Genomic DNA, 24851 nt, shown 5'->3' with positions numbered 1-24851 from the left:
GCAAAGGATGGCAGATGATCTGAGGATGCCTGGGGCTGTCAGGCTGGAGCTCACCCTGGCTGGACCACAGATTTTTCCTCCAGTCACCAGGCAGGGACTTTTCCTACCTTCGCATCACTGCAGGCGGTGGCCCTTCTTCCAGACCCCAGGTTCTCCCCAGGACACTGTCCAGAAGTGGCCTACCCCCCACAGACCCCCCCCCCCACCTTGCCGTTGGAACACAAGACCACAGAGCCTCCTCCAGGAAGCCTTCCCCAGCCAGGGAAGGGTCTGGTGCGGTTTGGCAAGGGCCTGGGGAGAGAAGCACCCCACACCTCTCTCCGTGGGAGTCAGGGGGTGGCTCTCCCAGATGTCCAGGCAAACCCTGCGGGAGGGGAAGTGGAAAGTGGAACGAAGACCAAAGTCCAGGGAGGAAATCCGGTCAGAGGGGTATGGGCTAGTGGAGGAGCTGCCAGGGTAGGGCTGCCAATCTGGGCGGGCTGCTCGAGGGGGACTCTCTCCCTCCCACCCCAGGAACCACAATGAACAGAAAGGAGGCTGGCACACACGGCAGGTGACCCACGGGTGCTTGTTAACAAGGCAGGAGGGGGCAGTGGGAGGGACACCGGCCCGAGAGCAGGACACCCGGCTTTAGTCGTGTCTCTGGCCCCGAGGAGCTTCATGAACTTGAAAAGTCATTTCGTCCCTTGGGTTCCTCAGTTTCCTCATCCATGAAGTCGGGGTCGGGAGCTGCCGGGGGCACTGTCTCTGGAGGGCATCAGCTGGGACAGAACATGCAGCCGACCAGCCATGTCTGTCCTGGGTGCAGGCCCGTGGTCGTGCCTATTTGCCAAGTGTGGGGGCCCTCCTGAGCCCCTACCTCCCCAATGCTCTGTGCGTCAAGGACACCACTGCAAGGCGGGCGTGGAACTGGGGCTGGAGCTGGGGACACCTTGCGACACCGCCTCCGGGAAAATGCAAGACAACGGTGGCCGTTTCTCTGGTTCCTTCCCGCGGGCTCCAGGACACTAAGCCAGGTGAGGAAGCCCTCCAGTGGAGCGTCAGGACCCAGCGTGGGGTGTTCAGTTGTCACATGCAACATGGCGTGTATCTCTAGGGGCGCTACCCTCCCCAGGCACAGAGATCCTACGTGCTAAGAGGAAGCCTCCCTACAGTGGGTGATCCGCTGTTGCACACTGCAGTTGTTCTAACCAGACGGTGGGCTCCGGAAAGACCACCTCCTTCACAGATAAGACGGGGTGTTCCAACAGGCAAGGCAGGCTCTGGCGGCACCCTCTCTAGCCCACCGGGAGGGGATGCCCACAGACATCACAGAGCTTCTCGGCAGGGCTGCAGGAGGGGGCAGAGGTGAAGGCTGTCCGCCGGGGGCACGGGGGCCCTGACCCAGCTTCCTGGCTCAGTAGCCACCTGGTTTCCAGCCACATCCTACAAGTGCGTCTCCTTCTCCCCGGCCATGAGACCCGCCTTCGTTGGGGAGGGCCCGCAGTCCCGGCTGCTGCCACCGTCCAGACACAGGTGTCGCTTGGGCTGTGGCAGGCTGGGGTCAGGGGTGACGAGCTGCCGCAGGCGCTGCGGGGAGAAGAGGAGTCAGTGGTGCTGGTGGCAAGAGAGGCAAAGACGTGTCCTCGTGTCTGTGTCCCCAGGGCCCAGCACACAGCGTGAGTGAGTGAAAGGGCACAGAGCTCGAGAAGCGAGAGAGGCAGTCACGTGTGGCCGAGCGTGTGAACCGCCTGGCTCCTGTCCTGGCTCTGTTACTGACGCCTGCGCGGTCGTAGGCACCCCACCGAACCACACTGTGACTCGTCTGTAAGGTGACAGCACGCACCTCAGAGAACAGTGCCCGGCACAGGGTTAAGTGATCAGCAAGCGTCTATTTTGTTCTTGTTACTGTTCTTACTGCTGCTATTATCACACGCTCAGTAAGTGTCTATCATTGTTCCTCCTAGTAGCAGTCCTACGATTACCGCTGTTACTGGTGCCACCTCCTTCTTGCTTTGAATGCAGGCGTGATAACTGGAAGCAGGACAACCTTCTTGTGACCATGCGGTGATAAGCATGATGATGAAAAGACAACATGCCCAGGATGGAAGCCCAGGAATGGAGGAAGCGCCTGGTCCCTAACGGCCTCTTTAAGCAGCTGGACCAAACGCCAGGAGCCCCCGTCTCTGGCCCTCTTCATGTGTAAGAAGAAACCAAGCCCGTTTGCTCACTGCACGTTGGGTTTTCTGTGACTTGTGGGCGAGACAGATTTCCACAAATGTAATGTCCTTGTGGGACACTGGCTCTATCCCTTCCAGGAAGACATGTCCCGAAGCCTAAACAGGGAGCCTTTTGCATATGGTTCGCAGGCAGGGCTGAGAGGAGGAGAGAAGCCAGGAGCCTGTGTGGATGAACCATGGCTGCTGGTCCCAGTTTCCAAGAGCAGGAATCTGCGCTCTATGACCCTCTGCGTCTGGCACCTTGTGTTCTTATTTGTGACTTACTTTCCCCCTTAACCCCTTGACAGCTGCCCTTGGTCAACCTGCCCAGATGATCTGCTGGAGGTCAGATGCTGAAGGTCTAGGACTCTAGGACTCTTGAACATTTCTGAAAATGAAGCCCTTCTTCAAAGGCCCTTCTCCTTAAAATTCCCTTAGACCGAAGGGCAGCCCGGCACTCAGAGCTGGCCCGGCCGTGGTGTCCTGCCCAGAGTCCAGCCCCTTCGGTGCCCTCCTTTGATGCGCCACCTCCCCAGCCCCTACCTTCCTGAAGGAACCCTGGGTCTTCAGGAGGGCGACGACGACGAAGAGTGGGACGCAGCTCATGGAGGAGCCAGCCAGGAGCCAGCCGATGAAGTATCCCCAGGCCGGGTACACGTAGACGTTGTTGTATCTGAGAGGTGTGTACTTGCTCAAGGAGAAGAGGAAAGTGGCCTAGAAAGACAGCGGGAGGACGCAGATGCAGGAGGAGCCCGGGAAACCCTCTCCTCGGGACGGAGCAGTTAAACACCAACACACTGGCGCCTCTAGAGATGGAGAGCAGAGGCTCCCTCTACAAGTGCGTCACAGACCGCGGGCTCAGAGGCAGGGAGGGGAGACCAACAGCTGGGAAATCACGCAGGCAGACAGACAGACGGAGGTGCGAGGGAGGGAGGGAGGGATGGAGCAGGAACTAGACCAGATGGTAGTGCTGGTAAAGCAAAGAGACGGGTGAGAAAAGGGGGGCGGGGAACCAGCACATAAGAGGGCACGAAGCAGCCCCTGCAGGTAACTGCGCAGGCGCAGGAGGGAAGGAGCCCCAGAACTCTGCCCGTGCCCCGAGATGGCTAGAGGCAGGAGGAGGTGGGGGTGGTGGTGCTGGAGGGCACATACCAGGCAAAGGCCCGGGGTCAGGAAGAGCCAGGAGATCTTCACTAGGGGCCACGGCCGGTAGCCAATCATGTCCTCCACGTTGTCATAGAAACGGTCGGCCCCTGACCAGGTGGGTGGGGGGGAGAATGTGAGGACAGGAAGGGGACGGCGGGTGGGCTCGGGGAAGGACTCACCTGCTTCGTCCGCCTCCCCGCACCGTGGTGGGGAACCTGGATCTGGACGCATGAGTGACACTGGAGGCGGGGAGGCGGCCACCAACCAAGAACCCCTAACCTCCCAGTGTCTCTCTGCTCTCAGGTCTGCGGATGAAGACCCCAGTCCTAACACAGAGGAGGGTGTGAGCCCAAACGGGGCTCAGCGGCTATACACATGCTTATTGCGTCGCAGAGGTGAACTCGGCTTCAAGTAAAAATAGCAAAACACCAAGGGAGCCGATGATGCTCGAGCCCAGCGCTGAGCCCTGTAGGGTGGGGGCGGCACCTGCACCCCAGACTCCAGGGGGCCCCTCTGTGCTCCCAGTGAAGCACAGAAGGGGGCTGGGCTGTGGCCATGGAAACACTGCCTCCCGCACTTGGTTTCATGTCCTTAGGTTTCCACATTTGCTCCACCTTCTAAGAAGTAAAGAGCCACTGACTGGGAAAGGCCTGGGAGCCCTCTAGCCACCCCCTCACCACCACAAAAGGAACACTGCGAAATGCCACCGTTAGACAGCCGACCCTTTGGCTTCTTAACCTCCCCCCAGGTGAAAAGCAGATACCGCTGCTGTAGGTGTGACATATTATCAGCCGTTTACACCTCGCTGTGATCGAGTTTGTCAGATCCTCTCTGAGAACAAGTGTCGAAAAGCAGTGGGGAAACCAGAGCGAAAAGGTAGGAGACACGTGGGGTGGGAAGGACGCCAACGAGGAAGGCCTAGGGTAGCAAGATAAAACCCTTCCTATTCGGGGCTCGTCCTGAGGCCCTGCTGCATGGTACCCACGCACCCTCTCTGCCCTGAGCTTTGGCACACTGACAATCCGTTCCCCCAGCTGGTGCGGTGGAGCCAGAGGGACCTGCGGCATGATGACGGCTCCTCCACCTGCCTGCTGTGTGAGCACAGGCAAGGGACCCAACCTCTCTGAGCCTCGGTTTCCCCTGTGAAGGGCTGTGGTGCAGATTACAAGACAGCACTCAGCACTCAGCAGTGCAGTGCTCGGAACATAAAGACTTCTCCTCTAACCTCACCCCAGGCCACCGCCGCCGCCGTCATCAGGAACGATAACAGCCTGGATACCATGTGGTCAGCACCGCTGGCTGACTTCCTCGGTGCCGAGGGGGCGGGGCTGTTGGTGGGAGTCAGTGGAAGCCAGAATTCACCAAAGTATCAGAAAGAAATGCACGACCACCACAACAGAAAAGGCTACGTCAAAAACACGGGGATGAGCTTCCTGTCCATGGAAGTGTTCAACCAAAGCCTGGGTGATGACTTTGAAAGCGCATGTGGGAATCTCTGAAGGATCAGACTAAGTGGCCCTGGAGGTCCCTTTTGACTAGGATTCCCATGGGAGAAGGCCTCCAACAGCCTCTGCACCCAGAAAGCTGTGCACAGTTATTTATAATCATTCTCACTCTTCAAAGAACTCCTTTGTCATTAGTCCAGCTCCACTGCCGTAATGAGAAACACCTGGGTTCCCAGCAACGGCTAAACTCCTCAAGTAAAAAGGACCAGGACAGCAGCACAAAGACCTGCAGAGACCGGCGGGCCCGTCCTCACCCTGGGCACATCCTGCCCTTCCCATGGCCCCAAGCCTCCCCCACCCACCCACTTACCGTACACCCAGCCGATGCAGATCACTTCAAACACGGAAAGGAACAGCAGGCACGTGCCACTGCAGGCGTAATAATCAAACAGCTGGAAGATGTACATCCCGCCCTGTGGGGCAAGAGGCAGAGTGAGACCTCGGCCGGGGGGCAGGGGACATGCCCCAGACCACACGAGATGACAGGAGCCCATCTGGGAGGCCACCCTGCCCGGTCCAGGGAATTCATCCCTTGCAGCCAAAAAGAGTTTGCCCTGCCTGTCCCTGACTCCCAGCCTCCCTGCCCTCATCTGACAACATCTCTGACATCTGCAAGGACCCCGGGGACTGTGGTGCACGTACACCGTGCTGTCTATCCAGCATCCCACCTTCCGGAAGTTGCCGAGTTGCGGCCACCTCACTCTGAGTGTGCGCCCCTCCCTGCTCCAGGCCTAAAGAAGAGCAATGGCCAATTCTCAGGGAAAGAGCCCTATCCCCCCAGGGGTTGGCTGGTGGCAGAAGGGAACCCTGAAGCTGCCCAGAGCTGTCTGTAACATCCCAGGAGGGAAATCTGCCCAAGAATGACATCACCAGAGGAAAGGGAAGCCAGGAGATAGAGGGGAGCATCCCCAAGGATGCCATTGGAGCTGCTGGATCCAACCGTGCCTGAAACCGAAGCATCTCTAGACTTTTCTGTTTCCTAACCAAAAAAAGTCACCTTCCTGCTTAAGCCAGCTTGTTTGATTTCTGTCCCCTGAAACCAAAGGAGAGGGAACCAACACAGGAAGGTTCCGCCATGTGGTCCCTCCAACCTCGCAGTGAAGGGCCAGGCAGGCGAGGGGAATGTGGCTCTGAGGGTGTCAGGGGGTCACCAGCCTGCAGGCCGCCCCCGCCACTCACCTCGGTGACCAGGAAGAGCCCGATCAGGTAGCACAGGACCACGATGGCAAGGATCAGGAGCTCCCGCCGCCCGCTCTTCCGGAGCTGCCTGGGGAACATGTCCACGGAGGCTGTCACCAGGCACTCCACACAGACAAACTGTGGGCCGGAGGGGGCTGGTAAGAGGGGCCGCTGCCTCCTCGCTCCCCAACCCCACGATGGCCCACAGAGTGCATGGGGCCCAGAACCGGGGTGAGGCCAACCCTGCCTCAGCCTCGTCTCCACCACGGAAGGTGCCAGCCGCGAGGGTTGGCTGGGCGGGGCTGGGCGGCCCGAAGGTTTGGGAGGGCGCGTCCACATCTGCGCGCGGAAGGGTCGGGCCTGGGGGAGCAAAGCAGGTGGCCCCTCCCGGAAGAGGAGGCTGGGCGTCCCCCGACCAGCCTCAAGGACAGGCCCCGGATGCCGGGGCCAGGGCTGGGAAGTCCGGTCGGGGGCCAGCGAGGTCGGGGAGGTTATGGCGGCGGACGCAGAAGCTAGTAAGGGGGTCGCAGGGCGGGCGGGGGCGGGCGGGGGCGGGGGCGAACCTGGCTGTCCAGCCCGAGGAAGATGAGCATGATGAAGAAGAGGCAGGACCACAGCTGGGACAGGGGCATCATGCTCACAGCCTTGGGGAAGGCAATGAAGGCCAGACCGGGGCCTGCCGGGTACAGACGCCATCAGGGGCCCGCCCCTGTGTTCGCGCGCGTGCGCGCGCCTGCGTGCGTGCCTGCGTGCGTGCGCCTGCGTGCGTGCGCGCCTGCGTGTGCGCGCGCCTGCGTGCGTGCGTGCGCTGGTTCCCGAGGGCCGGCTGGCTCTTCTACTGCTCTGGGGAGCACGCTTTCCACTCGTGCGTCCGTCTTCCCATCCGTCCCCGCCTCCCTCCTCCCTCCCCTGGTTTTGGGGTTCTGCTCTGTGCCTAGCACGGCCGCCTGATGTTGAAAGGTTCCTACAGTACCCAGCTTCTGGGACCCCTGGCCTCCTGTCCCCTGCCCCTCCTTCTCCCCGGCCCCAGGCAGCAAAGCAGCGCCCACCTGACTCGGCCACCTCAGAGATGGGCACCCCCTGCTCCTGGGACATGAAGCCCAGGATGGAGAAGACCACAAACCCGGCCACGAAGCTGGTGGCGCTGTTCAGGAAGCAGAGGGCGATGCTGTCCCTGCAGAAAATGGGAAGGAAAAGGGAGAAAGAAACCCATCGTGGGGGGGGACATCCAAAGACGGTGAGCGGTAAAGAGGACAGAGGAAAGGAAGTGGGGGAAAGGAGCCCAAGACCAGGTACCAGACGGTGAAGAGAAGAAAGGGAGGGAGAAAGACCAGGTCTGGAAAGGGGACCACAGCTTCGGGCCCCTGCTCACAACGGAGGAAGGCCCCCTCCCAGGACCTGCGCCCCGCTCACCTGTAGCAGTTGTTGTGGTACTTGTTGTAGCTGCCCAGGGCCGTCAGGCACCCCTGGCAGATGGCGAAGGAGAAGAAGATCTGGGTGCCTGCGTCCATCCACACCTGCAGGAGACCCCGAGGAAGCGGTGGGAAGATGGGGGGAGCCCGCCAGGGCCTGGAGCAGTGACCACCCCGCACCTCCACAACCAGCGGCCCCTCCGTCCCCGCAGAGCCCACGTTACAGCCTACGCCCGCTAACGCATCCTCTTCCCCTGGGCACTCAGCACACACCACGTCGGCGCGCGTGACTGTAACTTCTAGTTGGTTCACCACAGACGGTGAACCAGAGAAGGAGGCCTGTCTGCAGGGCGGAGCTGAGGACCTGGCTGCCCTCAACCTGCAGGTGCCCCCAGGCAGCCATGTGGGCAGAGGCCACGGCCTTCAAATACAGAGAGAAGACACCAAGACTCCACGGGGAGGGGGGGGAGTGGGAGGGGCAAAGAATGTGCTCAGACAAGTCCAGAGGGGCAAAATGTCCAACAACGCACTAGTAAAAAAAAAAAAATGAAAATGGCAACATGCTACTACTTTTACCTATCAAAGGTCAAAATTAACTCTACTTCAATCTCTCATGGGCCTACAGAAGGAAGGGTACCCACCAACACGGGCGGTCAAAGTCCACAGCACATGTCAAGAGCCTCAAAAGGTGCGTACTCCCTGACTTAGTAATCCCACTTCTACGTCTGACTACTGTCAGGAAATAATCAGAGATGTGGTCAAAGATTTAAACACAAGGTGTTCATTGCAGTTGTCTGTACAATCATAAAAAAAAAAAAATACTTGACCTAAATGTGCAGGAACGGGGAAGAACTGAGTAAGAGCCGACACCTGCCCTAGGTGTGGATGCCCAGAGGTCATATGTCCGGGTCTGTCCGCCCGCTGCCCACACCAGCTCTAGAGAGGTACCTGGACTTATGGGACCGCAGTACATCCTGGCTGGATGAGTGAGCGGATGGATGGGGGACAGAGGAAACATTATGCAAATGATAAAATGACATTTACAAATGGGTTTAATAACAAGGAAGATGCTTACACTATAATTCAAGTGAAAATATATTTATCTCCACGAATAATTGTCTCAACTACGTGAAAACACACACACACACACACCAGATAGAAAAAAATATTGGAAGGAAATACACTAAAATGCTAACAGAGGTTAGAGCTGAGTGGTGGGGTTACGAGAGGTTTTTAGTTCCTTTTTCATAATTGTCTTCTATATTATCTACTTTTGCCTCCAGTGGGCACAGATTGCCTCTAAACAGCGAAAAGCAATCAAAGGGTTTCAAAACTCCAGATCTGGTTTGGGGCGGGAGATGCCTGGGGAAACAGTCCCCATTGAGGTTCCTACCTGGGGGTCCTTGAGCCGAAGCAAATCTGGTTTTAGATAGTAGATGATGCCCTCGTAGGCTCCGGGCAGGGTGATGCCCCGGATCAGTAGGATGACCAGCATCAGGTAGGGGAACGTGGCTGTGAAGTAGACGACCTGCAGGGGAGAAGACCAAGGTCACCCTTCCCCAGGCAGCGCGAGCCGCCTCGGAGCAGGGGTGAGCACGGGAAACTTCCCACCCCTTCCTTTACACATTCTGGGGTGTCTGGGGCTCCCCAGCAGAGGATGAGACACACATCAGCGAGGCAAAGGGACAGGAGGAAGGACAGGGAGGGGTATGAGTTTCCACCCGTAACATTTCAAGAACTCTTTTTTTTTTTTTTTTGCAGTACGCGGGCCTCTCACCGCTGTGGCCTCTCCCGTTGCGGAGCACAGGCTCCGGACGCGCAGGCTCAGCGGCCATGGCTCATGGGCCCAGCCGCTCCGCAGCATGTGGGATCTTCCTGGACCGGGGCACGAACCTGTGTCCCCTGCATCGGCAGGTGGACTCTCAACCACTGCGCCACCAGGGAAGCCCTCAAGGACTCTTTTTGAATCCAGATTCTGGTCTCTCTTAATCCCTTATCCCGGCTGTTCGCCCGCCCCTTGCCCCCTTGAAGAGGGTGGGACTCCCCCGCCCAGGGGGAAGGCGAGCAGATTTGTACAGTGATCAGTGGGGAAATTTAGACTGAACTTTTCCAGGCTTAAGGCTGGGGGAGCAGCATTGGCCTGAGCTCTGGGGGACGGGAGACACACGGGGGCCTCCACTCTGCCCCTTCCCCGGGAGGGCGGCACTGTCCATGTCGTTATTACTACTATTTTTATGTTATCATTATTACAACCATCCGTGGAAGGGGGAGGCTGCTTTGGGAGGGGGCTAATCAGAGAAGGTGGGACCCTGTCTGTTCCCGGCTGTAACAAGCGTGGAGCACCAATGTCAGACCCCTGGGTTGGAAATGATGCTCCAGTGTGAACTCTGTACACACAACAGGCCACTGTGTCCACCCTCAGCCTGAGCTCTTTCAGAGGTTGGAAACCCACCACCTCAAAGACTGTTCTGTTTGCCACTTCATCCTAGACGTGGTCTTGGTGTGTTGTTAAACGAGACAAGCACGTCGTACGAGTGTGTGATCCTGATTGTGCGATATTCACACAACACACTCACACACATGCGTATAAAGGAAGCTAGAAGCCGACCAGCAAAACGCTGATAGGGATGAGCAGACACCCCTCCAGCCCGCTGGTGGCTCAGCTCTGACACCGGGACTTTCATGGTTCTTATTTTGCTCTGCACATCACTTACGTAAACAGGCCTTTGAAAGTCAAACCGAAAAAGAAAGCCTTCCCTTGTGTTGAGCTAAAAACCCTGCCTTCCCGCGACGTCCCCTGTTCTCAGCAGGCCTCTCCCTTTCACTGCTTTCTCTTTCAGGTCTCCAGAGGGATGCCATGTGTCCCCGTGGACCCTGGGGGCCACAGAGAGTGGTCCCGGAGCCAGGACCCCTCACCTTGCCCGTGGACTTGACCCCCTTCCAGATGCAGAAGTAGCAGACGACCCAGGCAAGCAGGAGGCAGAGGGCCAGCTCCCAGCGCAGGGCCCCCAGGTCATGGATGCCGGAGCTGATGCCCAGAACACGTCTCCTGCGGACGGGGAGACACACAACCAGGTGAGGCCGAGGGGACAGTGGCCTCTGCCATCAGGTGTCCTCATCCTCAGAGCTGACCCCACGGGTCTCAGAGTCCACACCTCCCTGCCCCCACCCCTCCCCTGCCCCATGGCCAGCACGTTCCCACCTGTGGTCTCTAAGCCCCTGGCCGTTAGACGGCCACGTAATCCCATAGATATCTGTCCAACTCATTCAGCTTTCTCTGTTGTCAGAGAGATAGAGACAGAGAGTGAGGGCAGTAAGCGTCTGAGCGAGCTGGAGCCCGTGGGGAGCAGAGACCCACACGGGCAGTTGATGAGCAGGTGCTCGGGAAGCAGACAGAGGGGCTGGATGGGCGTCAGCATCTGAAGAGTGACTGGGGTGATGGGAACACGTGTGTGCCGGGGTCGGTGGGCATGAGGGCGGCATGGATGCCGGGAGGGCGCCCCGGGGAGAGTGTCGGTGAGTACCTGTGGGCCAAGGTAAGTGTGAGGGCGGGTAGACTTGTATAAGCGCAAGGGTGGACACGTGTGGACGCTGGGGTGCAAGTGCTCGTGTGGAGGGTGCAGGCGTGAGTGTAGAAATTTGCCAGTTCCTGTGGTGTAAATACTCCCACTTCGGCCAATTTCAAGCCACCACCAGGACATCAGGGCACATGGAGCTGGCGCAGACTATTCCCAGCTCGCGCTGGCCGTCGGCCATGGCCGTCTACGTGCAGGCGGGCGTGTGGGTGCGGGTGGGTGACTGTAAGAAGGCATGTGTGCGATGCAAGTCACGTGGACGCGCGCGCGAGTCCAGGTGGACACAGGTGGATGCGGGGCGAGCGTGAGGGTGTGGACGGTAGGTGTGGAGGGTCCCTCATCTCCTAGTGACGTGAGTGCTGGAAAGCATGCACAGAGAGGTGTACACCTGCACCCCCAGTCCCGGGCCCCAGACATCCAAATTCCCTCTGCCTGGGGCCCTCGGGAGGCGGCCTCCAGGCCGGGCACCTACTCCCAGAATTCCATGACGGGGGAGGTGAAGTTCACGGGCGGGGTCGCCGCGCCAGCTGCTGAGCGGTTCAGGAAGTCCATGCAGTGCTCTGCAGGGGACAAGAGGGGCGTCAGCAGCGGGCCAGGCGGGCAGAGGCGCCCTCACACCCCGTCCGCCCCCCTCTGGCCTCGCATTCCCGGTCCCCAGAGCTTCCTCTGGAGCCCCCGCTTTCCAGCATCAGGAGTCCCTGCTCGGGTGGCTCGGGTGGCCAGCCCCCGTCCCTATGTGCCTCACACTGCTCTCGTCCTGGTGAAGCTGGCTGCTCCTCTGGCCATGCTGCCAGCCACCTCTGACCCTGTCCAGACCTCAGGCCAGGCCCCCATGCCCACGTGTGCACCTCACTCCCCAGCGATGGGGGGATGGGCTCGCGGGACGGCCCCGCCGGGAGTGGTCCCCATGCAGGCCCCTGCCCGTCCTTCCGTGGTCACCCGTCGAAATCTGCCACTGTTCTGTCCGCTCGTCTGTTCCCAGCGCTTGACTGTCCCTGGTGCGGGCTGGGCCGGATCAACCGGGCCCACCGCCGGGTCTTGAAGGTCTGGCACACAGTAGGCCCGCAGTGAACACTGGCTCGGTGGGTGGACGTTGGGGGGGTGTTAGCGCCTGGCAGCCGCTTGTCACCCACCGTCCCACCGGGTTGTCGGCTGTCCTGGCGGCTGGTTGGAGATCCCACACGGGGTCAGCCAGCAGAGTGGCCACCTGTGCCCGCCCAGCTCGGCTTGGGGACTGTTCTGCTGGGAGCTCCATCACTGTTCGCCCGGCCCCAGCTGCCCCGTCCCAGGGCCGACACGACAAGTACCTGTGTTCCAGGAGTGGGTGCAGGCAGTCCAGGGCAGCTCGGAGGTAAAGGAGCTGAACAGGTAGAAGAGGGCCCAGGAGAGGATGATGATGTAGTAGACGTTCAGATAGGCCTCGATGACCACAGACGCCAGGCCAATGCCTTGTGGGGGGGGGGGGGGAGTAACAAGGGGGTCCCAGAGACCAGCGTCAGCCTGGGAGCCACCCACCGTGCTGGAAGGACAGGGGCCACAGAGACCCCGCGGGGCTCATTCACGGGCCTGAGAGGCCCTTTACTCCTTATCTTTCTAAGTAAGAAAAGCAGGTGACAGAGCACCACCCTAGGCATTCTCCCAGTTTTATGATGTATATCTGAACGCATTTGTTTTTTCATGAGAGAATCTCCGGAAGGAGCATCGTCCAGAGGTTAACAGGTGGGTCTCTGGGTGACAGATTTCAGTTCACTTTTAAAAGTTCTTTTCTTTCTCTGGTTTTTCTAGTTTTTCTGTGACAATCAGCATCACTTGTGAAGTCGCAAGGGACGGGAGGAACAGAGGCACGAGGCCAGAGGCAGGAGGTTCCTGAGTTCGGGTCTCACTAGGCATCCGAGCCTCTGGGGGGTGGAGGGAACCCACGCGTGTGTGGGCATCAGGCAAGGACCCGGGCAGCCTCGGTGGGGCTGTGGACCCCAGGGAGCAAGCCGAGGACAGACTCCACGTGGACCACACACAGCCCACACGGACCGCAAGGATCCGAGGAAATCATCCCAGAGACCCCACAGGGTCCCCATTCTGATCCCACAGGGACCCCCAAATCACCACATGGACCCCCAAGGACCCGCAAGGACCCCACAAACCCATCTGACGCCCCAAGAGGGGTCAGCACCAGACGAGCCATGCCCCGCCGCCCAGCCCCTGGCCAGGCTCCCCGTCTGCTCAGGAGCCAGCGTGCTTCCACCACGTCCACGCCGCCCAGCGGAGGCTTGGCGGCCCCCAGACAGGCCTGTCCTGGGCCCGGCCCCTTAGGGCCTGGCGTCCGAGGCAGAGGCCTCCCTCCCCCGCAACCATGAGAGGACCCGCTCGGGGACCAGGAGGCCCCTGGGTTTCCCACTGGCCGCCAGGGCGCCATCAGCTGAACAGAGGGTGGAAGAGGACATCCCCACTGCTCACATCAGTGCCAGCAGAGCCCCAGAGGGAGGGCGGGGGCTGGGACCAGCTTAGTCCCTAACACAGGACACAGCACAAACCCACGGAGACCTGCGCTAGTGAATGGCCTCATTTTCTCATCTTACGAGGGTAACGCAGACGCTCCTGGAGGGTTAGGTGAGGACACAAATGCGTGTGATGTGCTGACGTGAGCCCTGGCACGTCATCACCATGATTATACCCCGCGGAGGCGCGTCTGGGACCAGGCCACGCACTCGGGAGCACGTTTCCTGCGAAGCTGTGGAGACTCAGCTTCAGGGTTCCTCACTGGCAAGGACTCCTCCCAAGACTCTGCACCTCATGTTGTGCCTAGTGATAATTTAGTATCGTCCTTCCTGGAGACCGCTTCCACCCAGGTTCTAGAAGCTTCGGGCCCCAGGAAGCCTGATGACACGTCCTAGCTCCTCTGCAGCCCTCAGCACAGGGGGGATGAAGGAAGCAGGGAGGGTGATGGCCGGGGGGTGGGGGGGGGGTGGGGGGGTGGGGGGGTTGGGGGGGTGAGGGGGTGGGGGGGTGGGGTGTGGCTGGAACGCACTCACCCTGGAGGAGGGGGCAGATCTTCCTCCAGGCTGTGACGCTGCCCTGGCTGGTGTACTGGCCCAACGCCACTTCCAGAAAGAACACTGGGATGCCGCAGGTGAAGAAGAAGATGAAGTAGGGGAAGAAGAAGGCTCCTGCCGAGGAGGGGGAAGGGGGCTGAGCTGGCACCCAACCCCTCAGCCGCCCCCCGCAGCCCCCAGGGGCCCAAGACAGCAGCTTCCTCCTGTCTGTGAGCAGGGGCCGGCGGAAAGTTTCCAGTCCGCGCCCCACCCGGCATAGGAAAGGCCTTCGAAGGGAAATGGATGATAATGGAGATGGAGATCCTAATATATGCCCTACGTATTTTCTCAGTGTGCTTCACAAATCTAGTCCATTTATTCTTTATGGAACCGAAAACGTGTCCCGTATAATTTGATATGCTTATTAAATCATCAAGTTTGTTACATTTTCGAGAGAAACAAACAAACAAAAACACCTTGGGAAAACGATTTTCCCTGTAATCGTTTTCAGAGGGTATTTCCCCTCCCTCAGGCTCTGGTCTGAACTGGGCCCCCTGCAGACAAGGCCGCTCCTCTGCTAGCCTGCTGCGGTGAGGACCGCTGCCCACATTCTCGTGCACTTGTCTACTCTGCTCCTTAGTTTAAACTTCCAGCAGAGGAACTGCTGAGTCAGAGGGCAAGAGAAATGGACCTTTTTTTTTTTTTTGCTTTTTCTGTCATAAAATGTACGTAACATAACTTTTACTATTTTAACCATTTTTAAGTGTACAGCTCAGCAGCTTTCAGTTCATTCACACTGTTGTGCAACCATCACCGCCGTCCGTCTCTAGAGTTTTCTCATCCTCCCAAACTGAAACTCTGTCCCCTTTCAACACTCACTCCCCTCCCCCTCCCCCAGCCCCGGCACCCACCCTTCCTCTTTCTGTCTCTACAAACTTGATCATTCTAGGCACCTCGTGGAATCCTACAGTATTTATTCTTTCGTGACTGACTTATTTAGCATAATGTCTTCAAGTTTCATCCGTGTTGCAGCATGTATCAGAATTTCCTTCCTTTCCAAGGCTAAATAACTACCCAGTGTCACTATAGGTCACATTTTGTTTATCCATTCATCCACTGATGGACGTTTGGGTTGTTTCCACCTTTTCAGAATAAACTTTTTTTTTTTTTTTTGGCCATGCCACGAGGCATGCGGGATCTTAGTTCCCCGGCCAGGGATGGAACCCGGGCCCATGGCAGTGGAAGCGCCACAGAGTCCTAACCACTGGACCTCCAGGGAAGTCCCAGGGATGAACATTTTTAAGGTCTTTGACCGGCATTTCCAAATTGCCCTCCCAAACTCTTGTACCATCTGCCCTCCCAATAGCAACATGTGAGAGCAAAGACGGATTGGTGAGTCTGCCCAGGCCTGCTGCTGCCAACCAGCTCCGTGGTCCCAGGCAAGTGGTTGAGGTCTCTGGGCCCCTGTCCTCCTCTGTGGAACAAGGGCTCTGACGAGATCATCTTTGGTCATAGCCACCTGTATGTCTGTGACACTGCGGCCGGGGCAAGAATAAGCCACCACGTCCTCCCCCAGCGTTAGTTCTCACCCCAGCCCTGGCCTGCCTGGGAAGTCCCATTTCTATTTCTTTGGAGTCATCGGTTTAGGCAATTTGCAGTAAGAACTATAAGTTTTAAAACAGAGAGCAAGGGACTTCCCTGGTGGTCAGTGGTTAACACTTTGCCTTCCAATGCAGGGGGTGCAGGTTCGATCCCTGGTCAGGGAACTAAGATCCCACATGTGGCCAAAAAACAAAACGTAAAATAAAAGAAGCAATATTGTAACAAATTCAATAAAGACTTTTAAAAAATGGTCCACATCAAATAAATGAATAAAAGGGGCTTCCCTGGTGGCGCGGTGGTTAAGAATCCGCCTGCCAATGCAGGGGACACGGGTTCGAGCCCTGGTCCGGGAAGATCCCACATGCCGCGGAGCAACTAAGCCCGTGTGCACCACAACTACTGAACCTGTGCTCTAGGGCCCGCGAGCCACAACTACTGAGCCCACATGCTGCAACTACTGAAGCCCACGCGCCTAGAGCCCGTGCTCCGCAACGAGAGAAGCCACCGCAATGAGAAGCCCGCGCACCGCAACGAAGAGTAACCCCTGCTCGCCGCAACTAGAGAAAGCCCGCGCACGGCAACGAAGACCCAACGCAGCCGAAAATAAAATACATAAATAATTTTTTTAAAATAAATAAATAAAACAGAGAGCAAGACACGTGGTAGATGTTCACTAAATATTTGTCAAATTAAATAGAAACAGTGTTTAGAAGGATTTTCTAAACTGGTTATTTTTAAACAGGAATGTTCCTTCTTTTTTACCTTTCTGGAATGTTTCTAATATCCACATATATCATTTCCACAAGAGGAATACAGTTATTTTCAAAAGGCAAAAATGAATCTGGCCAGTCACACATAAACTCATCTAAATGAATTCTTCCATTTACGTGAAACATTCCAAATAGGTTAAATCCACAGCCACAGGAAGTAGATGAGTGGTTGCCCAGGGCTGGTGGAGAGAGGGCTTGGGGTGACTTCTAACAGGTACAGGGCTTCTCTGGGGGTGATGGAAATTTTCTAGAATCAGTCGTGGTAATGGTTGCACGAGTCTGTGAACATACTAAAACCACTTAATTGTACACTTACAAAGGTGACTCTGATCCCTCCCCACCGTGCCCCTGCTCATTTTTACTACCAGTGCTGAAAAATATAAAATTGTTTCTTGAATCAAAAAAAAAAAATCATAGGGCTTCCCTGGTGGCGCAGTGGTTGAGAGTCCGCCTGCCGATGCAGGGGACACGGGTTCGTGCCCCGGTCCGGGGGGATCCCACGTGCCGTGGAGCGGCTGGGCCCGTGAGCCATGGCCACTGAGCCTGCGCGTCCGGAGCCTGTGCTCCACGACGGGAGAGGCCACAACAGTGAGAGGCCCGCGTATTGCAAAAAAAAAAAAAAATCATAGACAAGATAATGTCATTTCTTTGATCAACATCCCTCAGTGGCTCCCATGTCACTAGAGCAGGGCCCGGAGGGGCTGAGCCCCGACCTCTGGCTCCTCTCCCGCCTGTCATTGTCCCCTTGCCATCCCCTGCGTTTGGAATGTTCTTCACTTGAACTGCATCCTTGAGACTGGCTCCTTCACCTCCTTCAAGTCTGGGCTCAAAGGCCACCTCCCAGACGGACCCTTTCCTGGTCCCCTCGCTTCCCATCTCACGCCCCTCCCCGCCCCTCCTCCCTGCTCTGCTTCTGGCCCGTCCGCTCCCCACCATGTGACAGACCACAGTGGACGTATCTGTCTGTGGTCTGCTGCCCTTTGCTGGAGTGTAACCCGGAGTGTGTTGTGCTTTGTATCGAGCACGGTGCCTGGCAAGGGTGGCCCAGAGTGTGAGCTGCAAGGAGCTCACCGTGAGGAAGCATCCCCATTTCACAGCGGGGGGATGCTGGAGTCAAGCTCCCTGCCAGCTTCCCTCCACTGCCCAGGCAGGAGGTGCCCAGGTGGGCACTGCTCTCCCCACCTCAGAGTGAACTCACCTCCCCCGTTTTTGTAGCAGAGGTAGGGAAACCTCCAGACGTTGCCCAGCCCGATGATCTCCCCGGCCACGGACAGCACGAACTCCATCTTGTTGCTCCACTGGCCCCGATCCTTCACCTGGTCCTTGCCTTCCTGGTCCAACTTCTCTCCCTCCTCAGGGACCCAGGAGACCACAGAAGGCCCATCCTTGGGAACTGCCACTTTTCTGTCGTCTGCAGCCATGGACGGGCTGGGAGGCCACAGAGGGGAGTGGGCAGGACGGCAGGAGAGGCGCGGCCTGCGGGGACAAGAAGGAATGAGCTGGGCAGCCCCAAGGACACCCGTCACCCCCGCTCTCCCCATCCTAACCTTTCATTATTGCTGGAATGCTGTCGAATAGTGTCAGACTATTGATTTTCCTCCCAAATTCTTGATATTTTCACCTAAAGTTACACTTTGCTCTCACAGCTCTGAGAACAAACAGGGAGCAGTTTGTTCTTAATCTGCCCATTTTGCAGATGGAAAAATCCAGGCCTTGACAGGTGAAGTGACTTGCGGAGACCATTCAGGGCTAGATTGGGATCGAAACCCAAGCTCAGGGACTCTTATTCCAAGTCTCTTCTGATCTTCACAGTCAGCTGCCGTCCCCGCTGGCCCTTCTGCCCGGCTGCTCAGTGTCAGTGGGTGTCACCCGCCCAGCCTCCGGCCTCCAGGCCAGAAGGGATCAAAGGCTGTCGGGGGTAACAGGAGGTCAAAAGGCAGGTGTGGCCCGGTAACTGCCTGGTCTTCCCTGGGCCAGCTGTGTGCTCGTAGCTGTGCCAGCGTGATCGATTGCCTCTGGGTAAACATGGGGGCCAGCTAACTCCGGGCATCTGATTGGGAGGGCAGAGGAGGGTGGGGCACAAGGCCAGGTCGGGACAGGAGCGGCCTTCGAGGGGACCCTGGTTCTTGAACCTCTGTCCTGAGAGCAGGCGGGGGTTCTGGTGGCAGAAGTGGCCACCAGAGGAGCCCTCACTTGGGCGCTCACCTCCGGATCCGAGCGGTCCCCTCAAGGGAGACCCAGAAGTGACTGCTCACCACGGCAGGTCACTGCCCTTCCCAACTGCCTGCCCTGCTAAAGAGCAGCTACTCTCTGCTCTACCCTGTCCCTCTCGCGGGCTGTTTATCTGCTGCCGGGAGATAGACCGATCCGTGCTCTATCCAGAATCCTTGCTGGCCTTCCCTCCCCACACTCCGCCACCTCCACTCTTGTTTCTGCCAGGAAGACGTGCCGGGTTGCTGAAGGATCCTCTCCCCCAGGCCCCCCGCTTCTGCCTCCAAGGGGCAGTGGGGAACCAAAGTGACCAGGAGCTACCAAGGGCTCTGCTCCTCCAAGTTTCTAGAGAAACACAAGGGATTCTTTTTATTAAAAGAAGAGTCTGTGTTTACTTGTTGGTCCTTTTAACTCAGGCAACAGCCCAAGCCCGAGTCAGTTAGAAAGGTGTGGCAGGGCCATCCGAGGTCATGGAAATTTTTGAAGGTGACTTGGAGAGTGCAGGTTATCCCAGGAATGGGAAAGAATGTCGGGGTGAAACCCTGGTACTGGGACCTACTCGGAGGCTTCCGTGGCAAGGTCAGCCCAGGAGGGAAGGCGCGGAGAGAGGCACCCCGTGGAATCAAAGGCCTCACCCTCTGATATAAAGGAAGGGGCGGGGGAGGAAGGGAAGGAAAGAGAGCTCCAGGTTCAGAGAGATCAGCCACACCCCAGGGGTTTTGAGAACCAAGTCTCAGGTGGAAAGAACAGGGCGGTTTGGCCCCTGGGGACACCTGAACCAACTGTGGATACTGCTACAGAATTGCGGCTGGGGGACTCTGAGGACTGACCCCTGAGTCATTATCCAATGAATGAATGGACTCAGAAACATGGATGAAGAAGCATCCAACAGGAGCCCCAAGGGCTGGTCCAGACCTGGCTAGTAACAGTAGAAGTTAACGGGGGACTTCCCTGGTGGTCCAGAGGTTAAGACTCCGCGCTTCCACTGCAGGGGGCACGGGTTCGATCCCTGGCTGGGGAACTAAGACCCCGCACGCTGCACAGCACGGCCAAAAAACCCCAAACAATAACAACAAAAAACTTGACTCCATTTCTTGTCCAACACCTGTTCCCCTCAAGATTGAGGGGTATCAGAGAAAAGGGAGGACTGAAACAGCATACCAGCCCCTGTGTCCCTGTCCTTTGAAGTAAAAGGCTTAAAAAAAAAAAAAAGAAGTTGACATTTGAGTCAGCACTGTGCTGAAAACATACACATCCTCACATGCATTATTAAGTTTCATCTTCATAAAAATATTTGAAGAATTACTATTAACTCCTTTTTTTAAATGAGGAAATGAAGCCCAGAGAGATTAGGGAACAGGCCCTGACACCCCCAGGTGCTCAGTAAACCATTTTTGAATGGTTTGAACAAACTTACCAGTACAGTAACTGGGGAGCCGAGCGGCCACGTTGCTGTGTGACCTTAGGCAAATCACACCTCCTCTCTGGGCTTTAAGTCTCCCTGAAAGAGAGAATGACCCCTACTCAACTGTGGTGTTGGGAGGGCAGGGTATACACATGAGATCCATAAAAGACAAGGAGAGATACTGCCTTTGCTCGCCAAGCCATCGCGTAGCCCAGCTCGGGGTCCGAGCATAGGGTCACCAACGGGGTGGCCAGGAGACAAGCCTCCCTGTCCCCAGACCAGAGACAGCTGTTTCAGGGCCAAGTTGTCCTCAACAGCTGGAGGTGGGGGAGACCCACCTGGGAAAGGAGTAAATGAAGGGAAAGCCAGAGGGGAACACAGGCTGAGGAAGCAAAGCCCAGAGCCCAGGGTGGGCGCAGGATTTGGGAGAAGAGAACGCAGATGAGCTGACCTTCACGTGACAAGTTTGTTCTTTTTCAAAAAGGCTGTTGAGAGGAGCATGATTTATGGGTAAGAGTGAAAAACCGGAATGGCAGAATGAAAGCAAGAGCATGTGAAAAGGGAAGCTGGCCCAGGGCCATGGCAAGTCAAGGGGAAATAGGCTTACCTTACAGCAAGCGGGACTCAAGTTAGACTCAAGGAAGAACTTTCCAGGAGGACGTTAGACATAAAAGCTGTACTGAGCTCTCCTTTTGGGGATTAAAGGCCAAAGGAGAGCACCCCACCCTCCTGCCCCCCTCCCTGCCCCCCTCTACTGTGCCCTTCTACCCCCGGCCCGTTTGCCAGGAATGCTTAAACACAGTGTTATCCTCAGTCACGATGACTTTCAGAAGTCTCCACCGTCCCGAGGGTTCACGCCAGCTCTCTCACCTCTCCAACCCCTAGCACCAGCTGCCCTGCTGCCCATCTGCTCTGCTAAGCTGGGGCAGGGTGTGGGGCAGCCTGGACCTCACCACACGCCAGTGCTCTCCAGAAGCAGAGGAAACCTTCAGGAGGCTGACAAGCCCCAAATTCACTGTTTTCAGGGTCTGGGCAGGTAGGCGGAGGAGCGGACACAGGTGGAAATGCTGCTGCCCTCCACGCGCCCCCGGGGGCAGCAGCCCAGGCCCTGGATGTCCCAGCCCCACTTCAGCCCACACCCACATACCAGCTCCCCGTTCAGCACACACGCTGTTGCCGCTCCCGTCACGTCCCCTTGCACACACATACCTGTGTGCACAGCACCAAAACATGACCCCCGTTGAGTCCTTCACACCCCGTGGGCCGCCTGCACCCCCGATGCCCCCCGGGGCACAGGCCGCCCTGCCGTCTGCACCCCTGTGTGGAGCCCGCGGGGAGGCTGACGGGTCTGGCCCCTCTGCTGGCCGCTTCCTTCCCAGCTGCGGGGCGCCGTCTGTCTCCCCCTCCTCTCGCTCTCTGGCCCGGGTCGCTCCTCTCTCCCCTGCTCCCTGGAGTCAGCCCCCTCCCCATCTCAGGACTTTCCACCAGCCAGGCTTGTCCCTGAGCAGCTCAGATGCTGCAGAGGGTGCAAAGGAGCTGGGGTGACCCCCTTGTCCCAGGATTCCCCAACACCAGACTTCCCTCTGGCCCCGTTCACGGCATGGACACACACTGCCACCCAGTCCCCCTCCCAGGTGTCGCCCCACCCACCCACCCCGCACCCTCTGCGAGGAGCTCACCTCCTCCCGTCTGGCTCCCCGGGTCCCGCAAGCCTCGCGGCCCCAACAGAGTCCCAGGGAAGCCGCTAGGAGACCCGACCTGAAAGGGAAACTGTCCCCCACCTTCGCTCCTTCTCTGCCTCCCAGCTCAGAATCCCATCCAGTCGTGGTCCTGGGACCCCCAGACAGAAAGCGACTCTGTGTGTGTGTGTGTGTGTGTGTGTGTGTGTGTGTGTGCGCGCGCGCGCGCACACTCGAGTGTGAGCTGGTGTACTGGGAAGTGGAGGGGCAGAGAAATACCACAGCAGCAGGAGGGACTGAGGCCAAAAGTTTGTGAGCCAGGATTACAACACCCAAGCTCAGAAAGTCAAGTCCTCTGTCCCCAGCCCCTCCCCACCTCCCTCCCGGCCAGAGCTCCCCCACGGGCGGGCGCTGTCCCAAGACGACCCCCCCAGAGCTGGGCTCGGAGACTCACGCCCCCCTCGTCTCCCCACCTTTGCCCCTTGTCCCTCCCCCCCATCTCACCGTGCCCCCTCTGGCGCTGGCTCCTTCTCCTCCGGTGGGCACAGCCCTCTCTCACCGGGGCGGTAGGATGGGCACCACCAACAGCCAGGCTGGAAGCTGAGATCTCGGGAGGGGAACTGGCCTCGCTGACGAGGGGGTGGGAGGAGGTGACTCACTGCTGGACTTTTCCACCAAGTACCTGCCCTCTGTGGTTTCAGAGCAAGGCTCTGGACCTTCACAGCCACAACCCTCTTCCTTGGGATTTTCCTAGAGAAGGTGCCAGAACACCTCAAGAACCTAGAAAGGACCCAGGTTTGCAGGTAGACAGGCCTGGGTTTGACGCCTCCTTTGTCTGTCGGCCAGACAAGCATCTGAGCCTCTGTCTACCGACCCGTCAAGGGTGCGTGACAACACCTACTTCACAGAGTTGCTGGGAGGGCGAAAGGCAGTCTGGGAGACTGCCTAGCGTGTTGTCGGTGCTTCAGGGCACTTGGTGATGTTTGCTGAAGGGTCGTCTGGAAGCAGGGGCTGGGATGCTGGAGTGTCCCAGGCAGCAGTGACGATGCTCTGGGGACCTCCGGGCACTCAGCACACAGCTGGGACTTGTCTGATTGCCTGACGGCCATCAGTGGTGAACTGGTACTTGTTGAATAAATATCTGTGTCCCCACGACGTGCCCGGTGAGCTTCTCCAGAATGGGGTCCTCATCGCTGTTTCTGAGATGTCCTCGCGGTGCTCATACAGGACCGTCCGGGCCATTCACTCAGGACAGACAGTGCCCCCTTCCGGATAATAAGGACGCTTCTTCGGGCCCAGGTGGTGGGGGGAGGAGAAGCTGTGAGGAGAAAGGGAAATTTCCCTTTGCCTGTTCCTCCCCTGTGTGTCCTAGAACTTCCCCGCAGGGCTGGGGTGTGAAGCGCGAGTCTCAGTCTGTAGTTTTCCATCGAGCACCCCCCGCTCAGTGTCTCAGGCCCCTCTCAGCATCTCCCTGAGGCTCCCCGTGGAGAGCAAGCCAGGCGGGCTGGGGCGGAGAAGGGCCGTGGCCCCGGCCGAATTCACACGGTTTCCCCTGTGCTCGGCGGGCACGGAGCGATCGAGTTGCTGCAATGCCCTGTCCCTGTCCCCACCGTGTGTCTACTGTACAGCTCGCTGCAGAGGGGTACCAAAGTCCGTGTGATTACCTGGCCGCAGCCACTCAGAACAGAAGACCCAGCCTCTCCGGGAAGGGGCGCCAGAGGGAGGAAAACCAGGCTGGGCAGAGGGTGAATTTCCTAGCTCTGTCATTCAGTCAAAAGTGTTACTTCACGCCTACAGTGTGTGGGGCTTTTCTGCGAGGACCTGGGGATACACATGTCACCTCCCCTCCACCTCACGAGAGAAGAGCTGCCGTGTTTGACCTCGCCTCCCTCTAACACCCGAACTCCCTCACTCAAGCCCACCCAACCCCGCAGCTTCAGCCCCCACTGAGCATTCAGAACAACTGGTGAACTCTTGGGGGCAGGAGACCCCATTTTACAACAGGTAGGGCTCCCTAAGTTACCTGGAAAGCCTACCTAAGACAGGCCTGTTTCCATACTGGGGAGGGCCCAGTGTCGAGATGAAATAATGAATCCGTTATCTTGCTGCAGTGAAACCCGTCGAATGTTCTCCTCACCACAGTCATCTTCTAACCCGTGCATACTTTTAGAAGGCCTGGCGTGGAAGGAACCTAGTTCCTGAGCACCTAACTCAGCCTAGGTGCTTTACATGTCACCCCATTTTGTCCTCACAAGAACCTTGAAATGTAGGAATTATTAGCCCATTTTACAGATGAGAAAACTGGGGCAAATAGAAGCTAAATGATGTGTCCTAAGGCTTCATTTACTGGTGGTAAATGAGGGAGCTGGGATTTGAAGCTGGGCCTCTTGGCTCCAAAAATCTTTGCTTGTTCCACTGCAGCAAACTGTTTCCCAGACCAGGAGTATCTAGAGGGCAGGGGTCACTTTTCATAATTCTTTGTTTCTGCCTCTAGCATTTAATATAGTGCTGGCTCAGAGTAGGCATTTGGATGGATGATGGAGGGATGGAGGGATGGAGGGATGGAAGGAAGGATGGATGGATGGATGGATGCAACTTGAGGGAAATTTTGATTTCAGTCTTCCCTCTTCTGAAAGGGCATTGCTCTCCCAGAAACAGGGGACAGACTAGGGCTTGGAAGGACTCATGTCTCGCTTTTCTTGGACAAAACTGCTGGTGCTGAGCAGGACTCTCAGGCCACAGGATGCAGGTTCTTTCAGCTCCGCCTCTCTCCTGCCTCCTGGCAAAAATGCTTAGTTAATAAATGTGTAGCCTTCTTTCTGGGGCCTAATGCAACCTGATGCCTGTGGCTGGGGAATCCAGGGGGCAGCAAGGATGTCACTGAGCTCTTTCTGGGCTTTTCTGTTTCATTGACGGCCCAGTGCAGAGGTGGGGGGAGGGTGGAATCATGGAAAATAGGATGGATTTGCTTGAAATATGTCCCCAAGGCAGCTGTCCCTACACCCTCCACTGGACTCTAACAACACAATGATGTAAATACTACTATTCCCATTTTATAGAGGAGCAAATTAAGGATCGGAGCGATGAACTTGCCCAAGGTCACAGAGCACATAGACCTTAAACCAGGGCTGCCAGCCTCC

General features: G+C 57.6%; 1 protein-coding gene across 3 annotated transcripts; it reads right to left on the bottom strand.

Moving 5' to 3' along the window:
- Positions 1 to 554: 554 nt before the first annotated feature.
- Positions 555 to 23526, bottom strand: SLC6A12 (solute carrier family 6 member 12). Of its 3 annotated transcripts, none has more exons than XM_049694840.1 (16): positions 22216 to 23526; positions 20045 to 20128; positions 17615 to 17892; positions 14045 to 14179; positions 12323 to 12463; positions 11488 to 11575; positions 10357 to 10489; positions 8834 to 8968; positions 7442 to 7545; positions 7078 to 7202; positions 6592 to 6704; positions 6029 to 6166; positions 5160 to 5262; positions 3351 to 3451; positions 2742 to 2912; positions 555 to 1569 (listed from the first exon to the last, which is right to left on the bottom strand). In XM_049694840.1, the coding sequence occupies exons 3-16, from the start codon at positions 17835 to 17837 to the stop codon at positions 1426 to 1428; spliced, it is 1854 nt and encodes a 617-aa protein (XP_049550797.1). In that variant the 5' UTR covers positions 17838 to 17892; positions 20045 to 20128; positions 22216 to 23526; the 3' UTR covers positions 555 to 1425. The 3 variants fall into 3 exon arrangements, with proteins under 3 accessions (XP_049550797.1, XP_049550796.1, XP_049550798.1); XM_049694839.1 differs by lacking the exon at positions 22216 to 23526 and adding an exon at positions 21814 to 22006; XM_049694841.1 differs by lacking the exon at positions 22216 to 23526 and adding an exon at positions 21242 to 21617.
- Positions 23527 to 24851: the final 1325 nt, after the last annotated feature.

This window comes from Orcinus orca, chromosome 11, assembly GCF_937001465.1.
Source record: "Orcinus orca chromosome 11, mOrcOrc1.1, whole genome shotgun sequence".
Taxonomy (NCBI): Eukaryota; Metazoa; Chordata; class Mammalia; order Artiodactyla; family Delphinidae; genus Orcinus; species Orcinus orca.
Note: the sequence above shows the minus strand (reverse complement) of the source record. Positions and strands in the feature narration are given on the sequence as shown.

What these genes read in the sequence shown, in the direction of transcription:
- SLC6A12 (XM_049694840.1), bottom strand. Translation starts at nt 17,837, where the DNA reads ATGGCTGCAGACGACAGAAAAGTGGCAGTTCCCAAGGATGGGCCTTCT. An exon ending in CCCGTCATGGAATTCTGGGA is followed by an intron (nt 10,490 to 11,487) that starts GTAGGTGCCCGG and finishes CCCCGTCCGCAG; the next exon opens with GAGACGTGTTCTGGGCATCA. An exon ending in TGACCCCGGGCCTTTGCCTG is followed by an intron (nt 2,913 to 3,350) that starts GTATGTGCCCTC and finishes CTGTCTTTCTAG; the next exon opens with GCCACTTTCCTCTTCTCCTT.